Raw genomic sequence first — 14,453 nt, forward strand, 5'->3', positions numbered from 1 at the left:
CCATTATGAATTTCTTCTACAATATATGAAGCAGAATCAAATATAGAACTCATACCATATTGCAATGTTTGGGCAATAATAAAAACTAGGGATCCTTGGATGCGATCTTGCTTATCCATCCCAAAGAGTCTGCAAAGGGAGAAGTAAAGTGCATGTGCCCTAGGGTTAAAATATTTCCTTAATCCTGGCTTAGGGGTGTGAGTTGTCACCAGTGATAGATGCCCTATCTAAAAAAAATGTTCTTGTTATGGCCCTCCCCAAAGGTACACCCTCTAAGCATCATACCATGCATGTAGATCATCCATGTCAATTATCTCATGCAATGTGTGGTTAGGGTTTAACATGAAGACCTCCCTAATCACCTCAGGTGTGACCCTAAAAAGGTTTTCCCCTACATGATTCTTGACCACCCTTAGTATTGGATTATACCTCTTTGCTATCATTGTCAACAAATCATCATCAAAGAAGACGCTAGGGACAATCAACTTTCTAATATCAAACTGCCAAACATTGCTTAGTAGAGTATCATGTTTCCTCTTCAAAAACCATTTTCTGAATATCTCCAAACCGCTAGTAGATGTTTTAACATCCCTCAACCAATTTTCCTTATCATAAAAACCCTCGTTAACTAGAAATCTAGGGTTTTTGGGGACTAATTCTTTCGCTTTTCCCGCTTCATTAGTGGAAAAGGGAAATTGCTCCAAAAAATCATCATGCACATTTCTTTATTGGTAGTCAACCTTTTTGGAAAAATCCCTTCGTGGAGGCATCTTATTGATTTAATACAATTGAGACTGGAATTTTTTTAGAGAATTCGAGGTTTCAAGTACTTACCCATGAATTCCTTTTTTAAGCTAAGCACTTTGTTCATGATAATTCATTGTGTGAGGAAAATTTGGAGCTCTGGTTCTTCTACACTTCAAATCTCTTTCACTTTGTTACTGGTTATGAATTGAATCAAATATTTTATGCAAATTTCTGTCACATGAATTTTCTTTGATATACCATCAATGCTTTAAAAGTTGAATTATGAATGTTACACCAAAAATTTGAAATTTGGCCATTGATCTGGGGCACGATTGAATGGTCTTGTTTTAAACTTAATGACTACATTACCTTTTAGCATGTTGAACATGTGTTAAGACCTCACATTCTTGCTTTGGCTAAAGATTGAGCACTTTCATTATATGAGAATATGACCATCGTCGATCCTTTCACATCCTATGATCACAAAAGATCCTAGTTGTCATTGTATTTCTTTTAAAACTTGGGCCCACTAAGACATGTGTCAACATGTCACAACCTCACTTTGGTTAAAAACCATGCATCTTAAAATTGTGAGGAAGTGATGTCTGCTGATCTTCACCCAATAGATGGTTAAGATCTTTTCCCACGATAGTATGCATAATGTGGCCTACATGGCTATGTGGCGACTTCTCGCATTCTCACTTTAGTTAAAATTCAAACAACTTTAAAGTGTGAGAATTTGAGAACCATCAATCAACTAAAGATTTGATGGCTTTGAGAAATAAATGCCTTTTGTTACAGTCAACAAGAAAATCCAATCAAAACATGCCACCTAGAACTCTGCACTGACAACATTATTTTGTGGCTCACAAATCAGTTTGGGCCCACAAATTCCACATGTTGACATGTCGCAACCTCACTTTGGGTAAAAATCAATCATTTCTATTTTGTGACAATACAAAGCCTTTGATAATCATTTGGATCAATGATCAACAAGAAGGATGCAACCTGACTTTAGAATCGATTTGGATGTGACATATGGCACCCTACAGCAAACATTTTGAGGTAAGACTTTACGACTGCACCAAGACACGTGTCAAGATGTCGAATCTTCACACTTTTTAAATAATAAGCAACTTCACTTTATGAGGATGTGACATTCGTTGATCTAAGAGGAGATCAACAATTGTCATAAAAGAACTAACTTTATACACTTCCTTAGGTCCCACTGGATAGGTACCATGCCATTGCAATGTCACTTTAGTTAAACACTCTGCATCTTGAAAATACTAAAATGCAACAATCATTGATCTAAGAAAAGATCAATGTTTTCAAAAGTAACTCACCAAAGAGATTTTGAATAAGAAAAAACAAAGTGCGAGCTAACGATGACATGACCTCTAGTTAGGGATGAGTTACAAGCTAGGGTGAAAATAATGATTTCATGAAAAATTCAAATGATTCCCTCAAAAAACCTTATAATAAGAAATGTTTTGAAAAATATTAGAACTTTTTCAAATATACCATGTAAATTCAAAAATGTGATCAATGTTAATAATTTTTAAAAAAGGAACCTAGGGCACACTTGATATTAGGGCATAAAAATTAGGGATTTTCCAAGGCATAATTAATCAAGAGGCATACAAACCCTAATCACAAAAAAGATACCTAGAATTTTTAGAACAAAATTTAAGGGATTTTTACCATGTTGAAAACTAGGCCAACATAATGTTTAAAGATAAAATCAATAAGTGTAATTATAGGACTAGCTGATTGGATAAGTGTAAACCATATAACTTGTGTACTTATGGCATGTGTAACTTATGTGATTCTTAAGTTGATGGTTTTTATTTATGTAGCTAATTAAGTGGTCATGCATTGACATATGAGATTTTAGAATTAGTATCACCATTAGGGAACTTGTGCGGATGTCTATCTCACCCTAAATTATAGAAGTGACTCACATATTTAAGTATGAAGGGATTTGAGAAGAAAATTAGTCCAAATTTTATTACTTTTGACCTACACCTTTTGGGTTCCTTGGTAGGGGAGTTAGTGCTCAAATGAAATCATGACTTTCTTATACATCCTGCATATTCATTGTGAAATAATGAAACCTTCATAGTTTCAGAATGCATCTATAAATTTACTAAATATCTCCAAATTTGACCCAACAACTCTTTGTATTTCTCCCTTCCTGCACAATTTTTACTCCCTTTTTTGTGCATAAAACCTTCCCAGTTATAATGATATTAGACATCACATCAATTTATTTTATATTTGACCTCCTGTCATGATTTCATTTTATCACAACTTTATAATATGCATTCATTTTTATTTTAAATTTACACTCCATTCTTTTTAAATTTATGCATATTATAGTCCCCTAGACTCATGGAAATTTATTACTTAACCACCTCCAAGTTCTCTTTTTGTTAAAATGCAGAAATAATCAACCTTTGGTTAACCTAGTCCATTTGTCTTATTTGCCATGTGGTAGGACCCGATTGTCCTGACTGCCCACCTACATGCCACCTATATGCCTTATTAATGCCAACTCAGCATGCTTCTCTATATGGTTGGCCTAGATATGTCGTACCCTCATGTGATCTTATGTTGTTTATTTATCCTAGTCATATATGATTAAGAGATCATGTCATCATAACAACTATCATTTAGGGTCCTTTTCCATTCTAGTGACACAATGAAAACTTCACCATTTCAATATTGTGTTGTCCCAATTCTATTGAAACAACGAAACCATCATAGTATTAGAGTGTTATTTTGTCTTAGTGAAACAATGACATCATTACTTTTGTCATAATCAAACATGTTTTGAGAAAAAAATGCAGTGTTTTCATTCAAACAGTATTGCTATAAATTGAACAAGATAGATCTAGGGTGATTAAGAAAATCCATCATCCAACATGGTTTGAGATATTCACCATCAAAGAGGGCTCCAATAAACCACTTCCTTTAACTTGAAATGACTATGCATCTACAAATTGTAAAACATAAGCATACCTCGAGATCCACCACTTGACATATGCATTAGAACTAGTTTTAGAAAGTTTGAAATAAAAGCATATGCTAGATCATAGTTGGCATACATGATTGTGTGGATACTTTTTCTTCATGGGCTTGTTAGCATGGAGTTTGGAGCTCTAAATTTTACCAAAAAAATAGGGTTTTAATAAGTGAACTATGATGATATTATATTTTTAATTTAAAAAATATATAATAGCTACCTTAAATTAACAAAAAAAGAAAAGGAAGCTAGGTACATATAAGATTGGCTGAATGGAGGAGGTCTGGCTAGAAATTAGGATCACTCTTTTAGAATTTGAATTGGCTAGTTCATAGGTAGGTGGGAATTTGGTCGAAGAGAATCTAGCAGGAGGAACCAACCCTCTAGACGCTGGATGGGGTTCTGAGAAGAATGTTGGGACAGAATCCTTGGCCGATGTGGATAATGGAAAGATCTTGTGTGAATCTGATCCTTTTGTGCTCAATCAAAATTTAAAATATCTGGTTCGCAGGCAGGCGGGAAACTGGTCAGAGAGAATCTAGCAGGATGTTCTTTCCTTGGAGGATTTGTTGGGGGTTCTAAGAAGAATTTTGGGTCAAATTCTCTGGCCGACATGGATATTGGAAATAAGTTGCGCCAATTTGGTCCTTTTTGTGGGGTAGGCGAGAATCTAGTCGGAGAGTATTTGGTAGGAGGAACTGACCCTCCAGGCGCTAGAAGGGGTTTTGAGAAGAATGTTGGGATAGAATCCTTGGCCGACGTGGATAATGGAAAGAACTTGTGTGAATCTGATCCTTTTTGTGCTTAATCAAAATTTAAAATATTTGGTTCACAGGTAGGTGGGAAACTAGTTAGAGAGAATCGGGCAAAATGTTCTGTCCTTGGAGGATCTATTGGGGGTTTTGAGAAGAATTTTGGGTCAAACTCTCTGGCCGACATGGATATTGGAAAGAAGTTGCATGAATCTGGTCCTTTTTGTGGGGTTCGTGTTCCCCCATTAGATTCTTTTCATGGGTCAGGGCAGGATCTCAGGAAGGAGAAAGATGTTTTTGATTCTAACAAGGAAAATTTTTCAGAAGGGCTGAAACCCTAGTCTTCTCTTTTTGGAAAGAAACCTACAGGAAAACCTCTTTTCCCGCCAATGACTACTAAGTCTTGTTGGGAGAAAGGTGAGTTTCAAGTTTTTATTCCAGATCCTTTAGTTGATTTTTTTGTGTCCTTCATGGATCTCACCCTAGTGGGTAAATTTTTAGGAGCAAGACCAGTTCTTGAATCTCTTAGAAAAATGGTTAAAAGGAAATAGATTATTCGAGGAGAAGTTGATATTGCCCCAATGTTGAATGGATTCTTCTCTTTTATTTTCAATTGCATTGAAGATATGAATATGGTTCTTTGTGGGGGACCATGGTCTTTTGGTAATGTTCTCTCACAATTAAAAAATGGGAGCCTAACATGCATCTTTCAGATTCTTTTTTCTTAACCACCCCCATTTGGGCTAGACTTCCTGGTCTCCCTTTAGAATTCTGGCATGAGGACATTTTAAAAGGTATTGCCAATTCTTTTGGTGAATTAGTGGCACTGGATAATGCTACGATTTCCAGAACCAAACTTCAAAGTGCCAGACTTTATGTTAAAGTGGCTGACCTGAATCATCTCCTAGACAAGGTGGAACTAATATCCAAACCTGGTAAAAAGACTCAAGAAATTATTTTTGAAGATCTGCCTAACTCTTGCTATGCTTGTAAGAAACAGGGGCATCTAGTTAAAAACTGTCCCTCCAAAAGTAAAAAGTATCTGAATAGTGTTCCAGATGGGAAAAAGACCAAGATCTAGCAAAAGAAAGTATGGAAACCCAAAGAAGATTCTAAATCATCACATGCTAAGGTGGATAAAGAGCCTTCATTTGAGAAAGCAATCTTTGAGAAAGAAGGACATGGTTCTCAATCTAATACCATAATGCCTGAGCAAAGAATAGATGATTTGGCAGATTTATCAAAACAAATTATTATTTATCAAAGGATAGAAGATCAAAGGAGAGATTTAGAAGATAAATCCGTGCTAGAGGAAGGTGAATTCTTGGCTGAAGCTGGAAATAAATCAGAGATGGGTGATCTTCCTTTTTCTCAGTCCAGGGAGTTCCAAGTTTTATCTCAGGCTGATTATGACCTTCCTTTGGATGAACCTCCTCCCCTAGATGCTGTGATTGAAAAAGGAGATAACTCAAAGTATAAACCAAACCAAAGAAAAAGAGCTGATATTAAGAACATTACTAAAGGGGTAGAGACTAGAAGCAGCAAAATAGTTCAACAAACCAAGATAAATTCTCTTGCTTCTACTCTGGATAAATTTGGAAAAAGAGCAGAATAGCATTCCAAGGTGAAACTGGATGTTGGTCCTCCAGAAAAATCTGGAAGAAGAACCACTAAGAAAAAAAGAGAGTTAGAAAGTATGCAGAATATTGCTGATGGCAGGCAGGCAACTATTCTGGATTTTAACCCTAAAAAATAGATATGAAAATCATTACTTGGTATATTAGGGGGCTAAACAGTATTCATAATCTGGATATTGTTAGGATTTTGTTAGATAACAAAAGCCTGAGTTTCTCCTGCTTCAAGAAAAAGCGTTGGAGAAAGAATGTTTCTAAGGAAGTTGTGACTAGAAGAACAAATTTGATCAGCAATCCTAGGTGATTTTCCTGGTCTGGGAGGCTTCTCTGGTTGCCTCGCTTTCTAGTCTATTTTCTTTCCAAGTTCCAATGTCCTCGCTGGTTTCTCTTTCTGAACACTTCTGTTGGTTTCAGGTCCTTGCTTGACTTGGTTTAATTGTACTGCTGGTTTCAGGTCCGTTTAAAACCTGGTAGAGCTTCATGGTATATCTTTCTTTTTGATGTAAAGGGTTTTGGGGCCCCTTCAAAACCTACTTTTACCTTAATCTAAAACAAAAAAGAAAAGGACTTTATTAATATATTTATGAACATTAAAACTACATACAATTTTCATTAAAAAATATTGAATATTAACAAAAATAATTACAAGTATAAAATTTTAAAAATAAATCTTATCAACATTAGAAAAATATAAAACCTCAACTTAAAATCTATACCAACACATTACAAAGATAATAAAAAAAATATATTGGGGAATATCACCAATAACTTACATTCACTTGATCTTCAATTACTAATTTGCAATGAGCATAAAAACAAGCTACATTTTTAAATGACCAATTTTGACCCTAGCATTTAACTAAGAACATCATTTTTCCACAATCCATCTGATTTATTTTTAGTGTTTCTGGTTTTGATTGTGTCATGTTTTTGAATCAATGGTTTAGATCACACTATTTGATACATCATCAGGATAACACAGTAAGAGAGCTCAAGAAGAAAAGCAATTAGGTGCAAATCCAAATAGGATAAAAAGAGCAAAGGAAGGAGATAAAGGTGCACATGAAACAAGGAGAGAGAAGAAACACACAACATAAAAAACAAAGATATAACCAAAATTGAAAAAATATATATGACCAAGTGAATGGGTGACATACACACACATATACATATGCATATGCACGCACACACACACACACACACATACATATATATACATATACATATACACATACATACATACACACACACACACACACACACACACACACACACACACACACACACACACACACACACACACACACACACACACACACATATATATATATAGACACACACACACACACACATATACATATATATGTATATATATGTATACACACACACATATACACACATATACATACACATACACATACACACACACACACATATACGTATACATATACATATAGAAAGAATATAGGAAAAAAATATCAACAAGAAAGACCAACATACAAACATAAAATTTGACAAGAACAAATAAAACAAAAGGGAGACACATAGAACAAATCTAATGAACATAAAAGGAACTAGATTGAAGAATAGGGAAACAAGTGAAGAAAATAAAATATGCATCTACAACAATCAAGCCAACTATAGGACCAGAGGAAACATGGTGGGGGGGGGGAAGAGAGGGGCCTAAAGTCAACAAAAATAAAGCCCTACAGCAAGAAGGAGACAACCCCACAAGAGAAGAAAGAAGAGACAAAAGAATAGAGGGACCCAAGTTAGGGGGAAGGGGTAGAACTTCTAAGGAAGGATGAGGAGTGCCATGATGGACTTAATTTCCAACCTTCATCCTAATTGTGATTGGAAGGATGGTTGCTAATTTCGATGGCTTTCTTGATTTGGCACTTAATTTTTTTTATCTTTCTTAGACAAGATCTGAGCGCTCTCAAGACATATGTGGTGCTTGGTGGAGAACGAGTAGTCTGCCAGGGAAGAATTGAGGATCCTATTAGGTCTAATATTAGTACCATGTTCCTTGATTCTAGTTAAATAATCTACCCATCTCACCAATGTAAGGGGCTCCACAAGAGAAAACAATGTTATAGACACTTGATTCGGAAAGAATGTCTTTGGGGTCCTTAAGGGAAGGGGTTTGAGGTTTCACGGTGATGAATGGTTTGAAGAAACATTCAGGACCCTTCCTGCTAAGGGTCTTAGAAATATTTTATGATAGACCTTCAATGTAGGGTAAAACTGCAACATAGGACGAGGAAGGAGGAGGGGGCCTGGAATTGGGAAGGAAAAGACGATAATAATGATTGATGGGCTTCACAATTTTCTTTCTAGAGTAGCCATTCAATTTGAAGACCTTGTGAAAATGGTCAAACTCATCATCAATAGAATATTAATCATAGGTCTGCAAGGCTCTCAAGGAAAGAGATTTGAGAACACTAATATTTTGACTAGGGTGATGATTCAATGAGGAATGCAAATATCGCTTAATGTGGGTGGATATTCAAAACACACAACCAATAGGTTAATCATATTTCCCAATGAGTAAGATATCAAAGAAAGGAAGTTGGTTTCTAGACTCAATCTCCATAGTAAACTTAATACACAGAGTAAGGCTATTGAGGTGCACAATGAATTCTTCCAATATTTGTTTTCTATGGGTCTAATAAACATTAGCATAATCTACCTACCTTTTCCACCATTAAGAATGAAGAGCTAACTCTTCAAAGTGTTTCATATACATGTTATCAATGATGGGGGAGAGGGGAAAACCCATGGATACCCCATCAAATTGCTCATATATAACACCTAAAAAATAGAAAAAGATAGATCTTAAGCATAACTCAACAAGATCGGACAACTTGATGCCTAATTTGTGTCTAACCAACTCAATGGAATCCATGATAGGGACCTTGGTGAAAAGGGAAACCACATCGAAGATCACTAAGATGTTCCCTCAAGCTCTCTCTAAGAAAATATCACCCCAAGCTCTTTATGGTCTTGCATCAATGAGGTCCTTTTGATGAAGGGTGCTCCCCTTAATACCACAAATGCACAACATAAATATAGAAACAATAACAATTTGAGAGAACAAATTATGGGCTTCTTACTATATCCACAAGTGTGGAATTATAGAATTAAGAATTACAATATCAAAACCCACATGGGCGCCTTCCTTACAATAATCTACAAGATAGAGCTGCGACTATCACCTAGAACTGCCCTAGATAACCTACATACTTTCCTTATACAAGCATTTTCCACCACACAGGAAGGTTCTAGATACTAAACCTTAACTCTTGAGGCCGACCAATGTCATATTATACTATTTTATTACATTTTATTACACAAAATTGACTCAAGACAATTTACAAATTATATTTTTGGATGGCCCACTTCTGGAGACCATAACTAACAAACTATCGACCCAATTGACTATTATAACCCCTTTTCAAAAATGACAACTTTTGTTCTACAATAATTTGATTGTGCAAGTGTCCATCAATTGAGGTTTGACCTTGTTTCAAAGTCATTTATGCTTTCATTACTAAACCTAAAGTTTGGATAGCCAAAATTCATACCAAAAACCTGCAATAATTGCACTAATACATTTGATATGTCAATGAAACTCATTTGAAAGGATGATATATGTAAGATGAACCTTCACATATGAAATTAGAACAATTTGAGCTCGTAAGAAAAACTTAGTAAAATTAGTAAGCTTCCACAAATAGTGACTCTGCACCAAGACAACCCTTATTCAAGAAACATAAAGGAAATATTTTTGGGTGATGCAAGATTGCTCTTACACCCAGGATGCTCCTACATCACCTTTGGTCTTTCCATGTCTTCAGGTCATGGAAAGATGGGTAGATCGTTTAATACCAAAATCAAGGAACATGGTGCTGATATTAGACATGATTAAATCCTCAAGTCTACCCTTGTAGACCACTCGTTCTCCACCAAGCACCACATCTATCTTGCGAGCACTCAGATCTTGTCTAAGGAAGATAATTTTTCATAGTTCAAAATCAAGGAAGCCATCAAAATTAGCAACCATTCGTCGAATCTCAATCGAGATGAAGGTTGGATGTTAAGTCCATCATGTCACCCCATATTATCCTTCCTTAGAAGTTCTACCCCTTCCCCCCAATTTGGCTTCCTTTGTCATTGCATCTCTATTTTCTTCTTTCATGGGGTTGCCTCCCTCTTGCTCTAGGGATTTATTTTAGTTGGCTTTCCTGTCCCCACCATGTTTGCTTTGGTCTTGGTGGTGGCTTTTTTCTGTTGTTGATACATATTTTGATTTCTTTCCTTGTTTTCTTATTCTTCAAGATAGTTTCTTTTGTGTTCGTTGGATTTCTTCTTTGTTTATCTCCTTTTCATCATGTTTATTTTTGTCGCATTTTGTGTTTGTATGTTGGCCTTTCTTGTTGCTATTTTTATTCCTATATTCTTTCTTGTATTTATACGTGTATATATATATATATATATATATATATATATATATATATATATATATATATATATATATATATACTTGGATTTTTCTTTCTTTTATATATATATATATATGTTCTTTCTTGTATACATATATAGGTAATGGGCCGAAGCCTAGATTAGTTATTATTATTTGTTGAAATTCATTATTATTATGAGTAAATCTCTAGTAGACTTGAAGCCAACACACACACACACACACCTTGGTTTGCAACTTATTATTTTTCTTCTTGACCTCTCTTAGTGTGTTATCCTGGTGATGTCATAGAGTGTGATCCCAAACATTAATTCAAAAACTTGACACAAACAAAACCATAAACACTAAAACTAAACCTAATATGCAACAATTTCTAGAGAAAGTTTTATTTTAGAACATAAGAAATATAAAGTATAACTACATTAAAAAGAACACAAATTTATAAAAATTTAGCATAGAGACTCTTCTAACAAACTGGAATATACCAAACTAAAATATACACATATTGGTGCACTTTCCCTATCCAACTTCGTCAAAAATTAGCATAGAGACTCTTGTAACATACTAAAATATACCAAACTAAAATATATAGAGATTGGGGCACTTCCCCTTTCCAACTTAAATAAGTCTCACGGTTAAGAGTTATTTTTTCCTTGTTTAAATTTAAAACTAAACTTAAATGATACCTTAGGAAGGATGATTAGTATTCCAACTCAGAATCACTTTAAAGTGACACAAATTTGTCATGGGCTTCAACGCTTTCAAATCGAGGGAGTCGCACCATTTGTGCATCTAAATAACTTCGCCTAGTCAAATAATCATTCATTGGTCAGAACATTTCCAAGGTTCCAGTCCCAACGCAGGAAAAAGATAGGAAATAAATAAAATTAACTAGGGTTAAGACCGGTATATTTGAAAATAATTATTTAAATATTTTAAATAAAATCTGTCCATGTGTTTTCGGTTCATCTTACACCCACATGATGCCATTGCAAGCCTGTGCTCGCAAAGCAAGGAATATGACTGGATGTTTATATTCCTTACGGTCTGGGAGGGAGAACTGGCAAGCAATTCCACCATTGCAGAGCAAGGCATCCTTCAAGTTCTTGTTTTTGTTCTTTCTAACGTGACTCAGATATCCCATTTTCATTCTTGCCAATACCCACAATATATATTTCTCTACACAACTAAGAAAATTCAATACACAACAGCACAAATATCTTCTTCTCTCATTTCTGCAGATACCCAACAGAAAAATTTCATTACCCAATAAGCCAAAACAGAGTGGTCAGAAAAAAAACTGGTCCAGCAGATTGGAGCGTTCGATAGTCACTTCAGCCCAAAGTACTTCAAACATCTGAGGTGGGTTTTTCTCGCCGGTCTTTGAATATATCTGTGGGCATTCAAATATGGGTTCTAGACCTAGTTCTACTGGCTACTGGTGCTATCAATGCAATCGTTTGATTAGATTGGCCTCAAATGGGGCGCCCTTGGTTTGTCCTCTTTGTAATGGCGAATTTCTTGAGGAAATTGAAGACGGGCCTAGGTCTCAGCTGTTGGAGGCCATATCAGCTGAAGGGGACGCCGAAAGAAGACCCTCTGCTGTTCAGTTAATAGAAGCCATGTCCAGCTTACTCAATCAGCTTCAAGACCACAGAAGAGAAGATGATAATGGTGGTTTCAGGCCTCCTTTCATCCTTGTCAGGAGCGGTCACAGGGGTAGGGACGATAATGGTGGTGGTGTGAGGTTTATAATGGGTACTGAATCGGGGATCAGGGGTTTGCCCACTAACCTTGGGGATTACTTTGTGGGGTCTGATTTTGATCGCCTCATTGAACAATTGACGCAGAATGACAGGTGTGGACCTCCGCCTGCTCCTGCTAGTTCTGTTGATGCCATGCCCACAGTGAGAGTAAATAGAGATCATATTCGATCCAATCCCAACTGCCCTGTTTGCACCGAACCCTTTGAGCTTGGTACCAATGTCAGAGAAATGCCTTGCAAGCACATTTTTCATTCGGACTGTATTGTACCTTGGCTGACTCAACATAATTCATGCCCGATTTGTCGTCAGCCGTTGCCGACTGAAGAGCCCGCTGATAATAGACAGGAACAGCCTGCTGCTAATAGACAGGAACAACCTGCTAATAATGGACAGCAAGAGCCTAGATTACCGACCAGAGGTTCCGCACCAGTTGATGCATCGACTTCAGCTGTAGAAAGTACCAGACAAGGTAGTGTTCATGTCTATGATCATTTTGGTTTCATTGTTTGCTACAGAGAATCTTCCTCTATACGTTTAGAAGTGTAGCTACCCTGTGCAATTCATTTAAAAAGTTCAATATATGTACAATAAGTGAGATTTGGGGAAAAATATAATGGCATCACATATATACTCAGAATTTCTGGTGAATCTATAGCAGTTTTGTGTACACTTTACAAAAACTCTTGGGCAAATGTTTATTTAAGAATTTGCTACTTGACGAATGTAATTTTCTGATGATTCTGTGCAAATTGTCTGAATTTAAAACTATTTATGGCTATGATTTTCGTTTCATTGTTTGCTACAGAGGATCTCCCTCAATATGTTTAGCAGTGTAGTTACCCTGTGCATTTCATACGAGAAAAATTAATATATGTACAATAGGTAAGATTTGGGGGAAAATATGAAAGTATTACATATTGACTTAGAATTTCTGGTGGAATGTATTACAATTTTGTGTACATTTTACAAAAACACTTGGGCAAGTGTTTATCCGAGAATTTGCTACTTGACGGATGTAATTTTTGATGATTGTGTGAAAATTTTGTCTGAAGTTAAAAATTGGTCCATTAAAGCACCTTTCCTTTTCAGGCATTAGAGTTGCTTTTAGGAGGCTATGTTGCAGGGATGGATCAGATGGACGGAGTGGCAATTCCACGAACTCATCTGTTGGGATTGATTCTCTTGCAGGTGGGCGGGCTTCTAATTCCAATAGTAATTCCAATGTTATCCCGATCAGGGTTAACAGAGCTCATCACGGTAGTGGACACAGTCAAGGAAGGCGCAGTTTCTTCAACTTTAGTTGGTGGCCTTTCCGATCGTCGAATTCCAATCCACAAGGTACACACACAAGAGCTTCAAATTCTAGTGATGCTGTAAATTCGATACGTTCAGGCTGGCTTTTTGACGATGAAAGTGATCATTTCAGGTGGTTCAACTGAATAAAAAGAACTGCTGGAGCGCTTGTTTATATCTACAAAATGGAAACGCCCTCATTGTATTTGTATGTGGGACAATGACTCTGAAGATATGGTTTAGAGGGTTTCATTGTGAAGTTCGTTTTGTTTTTTCATGTAAATATGGCTCTGAGCTCTTGTTTATTTTAAACAATTGTCAGTAATTCTGTGATCTAAAAATTATAGCAACAATTTCTTGTCATCATTTCATTTTCTTGTGTATGTTGATTAGATATATATTCTCTTACGGTTACCCCAGTCTCCCCAATTTTGTTAAATATTTTTTTCCCTTCTCTTATAATGAAATTTCAAACTCTATTTTTTGCAAGCCTTTGGTTACAAGAACTATTTTAAGTATTTTTTGTGGATGTGTCAGTGATGGCCTTAAAATTGTATGGTTTATTTGTGACACCGATTTTCCTGCTGAGAGGTGGACCATGTGGCCCATGGGTAGAAAATGCTATCAGCAAATATACGGCCCGGGTTAATATGATTTTGATTAGCAGTCATATCAATGTGGGGCATTCTGTTTGTAGCAAGGAATTATATTGAGGTTAATGTATGTGTGTCTCACTCCATTTGGAGATTT

General features: G+C 36.0%; 1 protein-coding gene across 2 annotated transcripts; it reads left to right on the forward strand.

Annotated features, from left to right (window-relative positions):
- Window positions 1-11,643: 11,643 nt before the first annotated feature.
- LOC149542334 (E3 ubiquitin-protein ligase RZF1-like) lies at window positions 11,644-14,117 on the forward strand. 2 transcript variants are annotated; one of them, XM_089797305.1, is made up of 3 exons: window positions 11,644-12,879; window positions 13,500-13,748; window positions 13,837-14,117. In XM_089797305.1, the coding sequence occupies exons 1-3, from the start codon at window positions 12,054-12,056 to the stop codon at window positions 13,851-13,853; spliced, it is 1,092 nt and encodes a 363-aa protein (XP_089653431.1). In that variant the 5' UTR covers window positions 11,644-12,053; the 3' UTR covers window positions 13,854-14,117. The 2 variants fall into 2 exon arrangements, with proteins under 2 accessions (XP_089653431.1, XP_089653432.1); XM_089797306.1 differs by having other exon boundaries at window positions 13,599-13,748.
- Window positions 14,118-14,453: the final 336 nt, after the last annotated feature.

Source organism: Cupressus sempervirens, chromosome 8 (genome assembly GCF_028749045.1).
Source record: "Cupressus sempervirens isolate cs-2001-9-10 chromosome 8, ASM2874904v1, whole genome shotgun sequence".
Classification (NCBI taxonomy): Eukaryota; Viridiplantae; Streptophyta; class Pinopsida; order Cupressales; family Cupressaceae; genus Cupressus; species Cupressus sempervirens.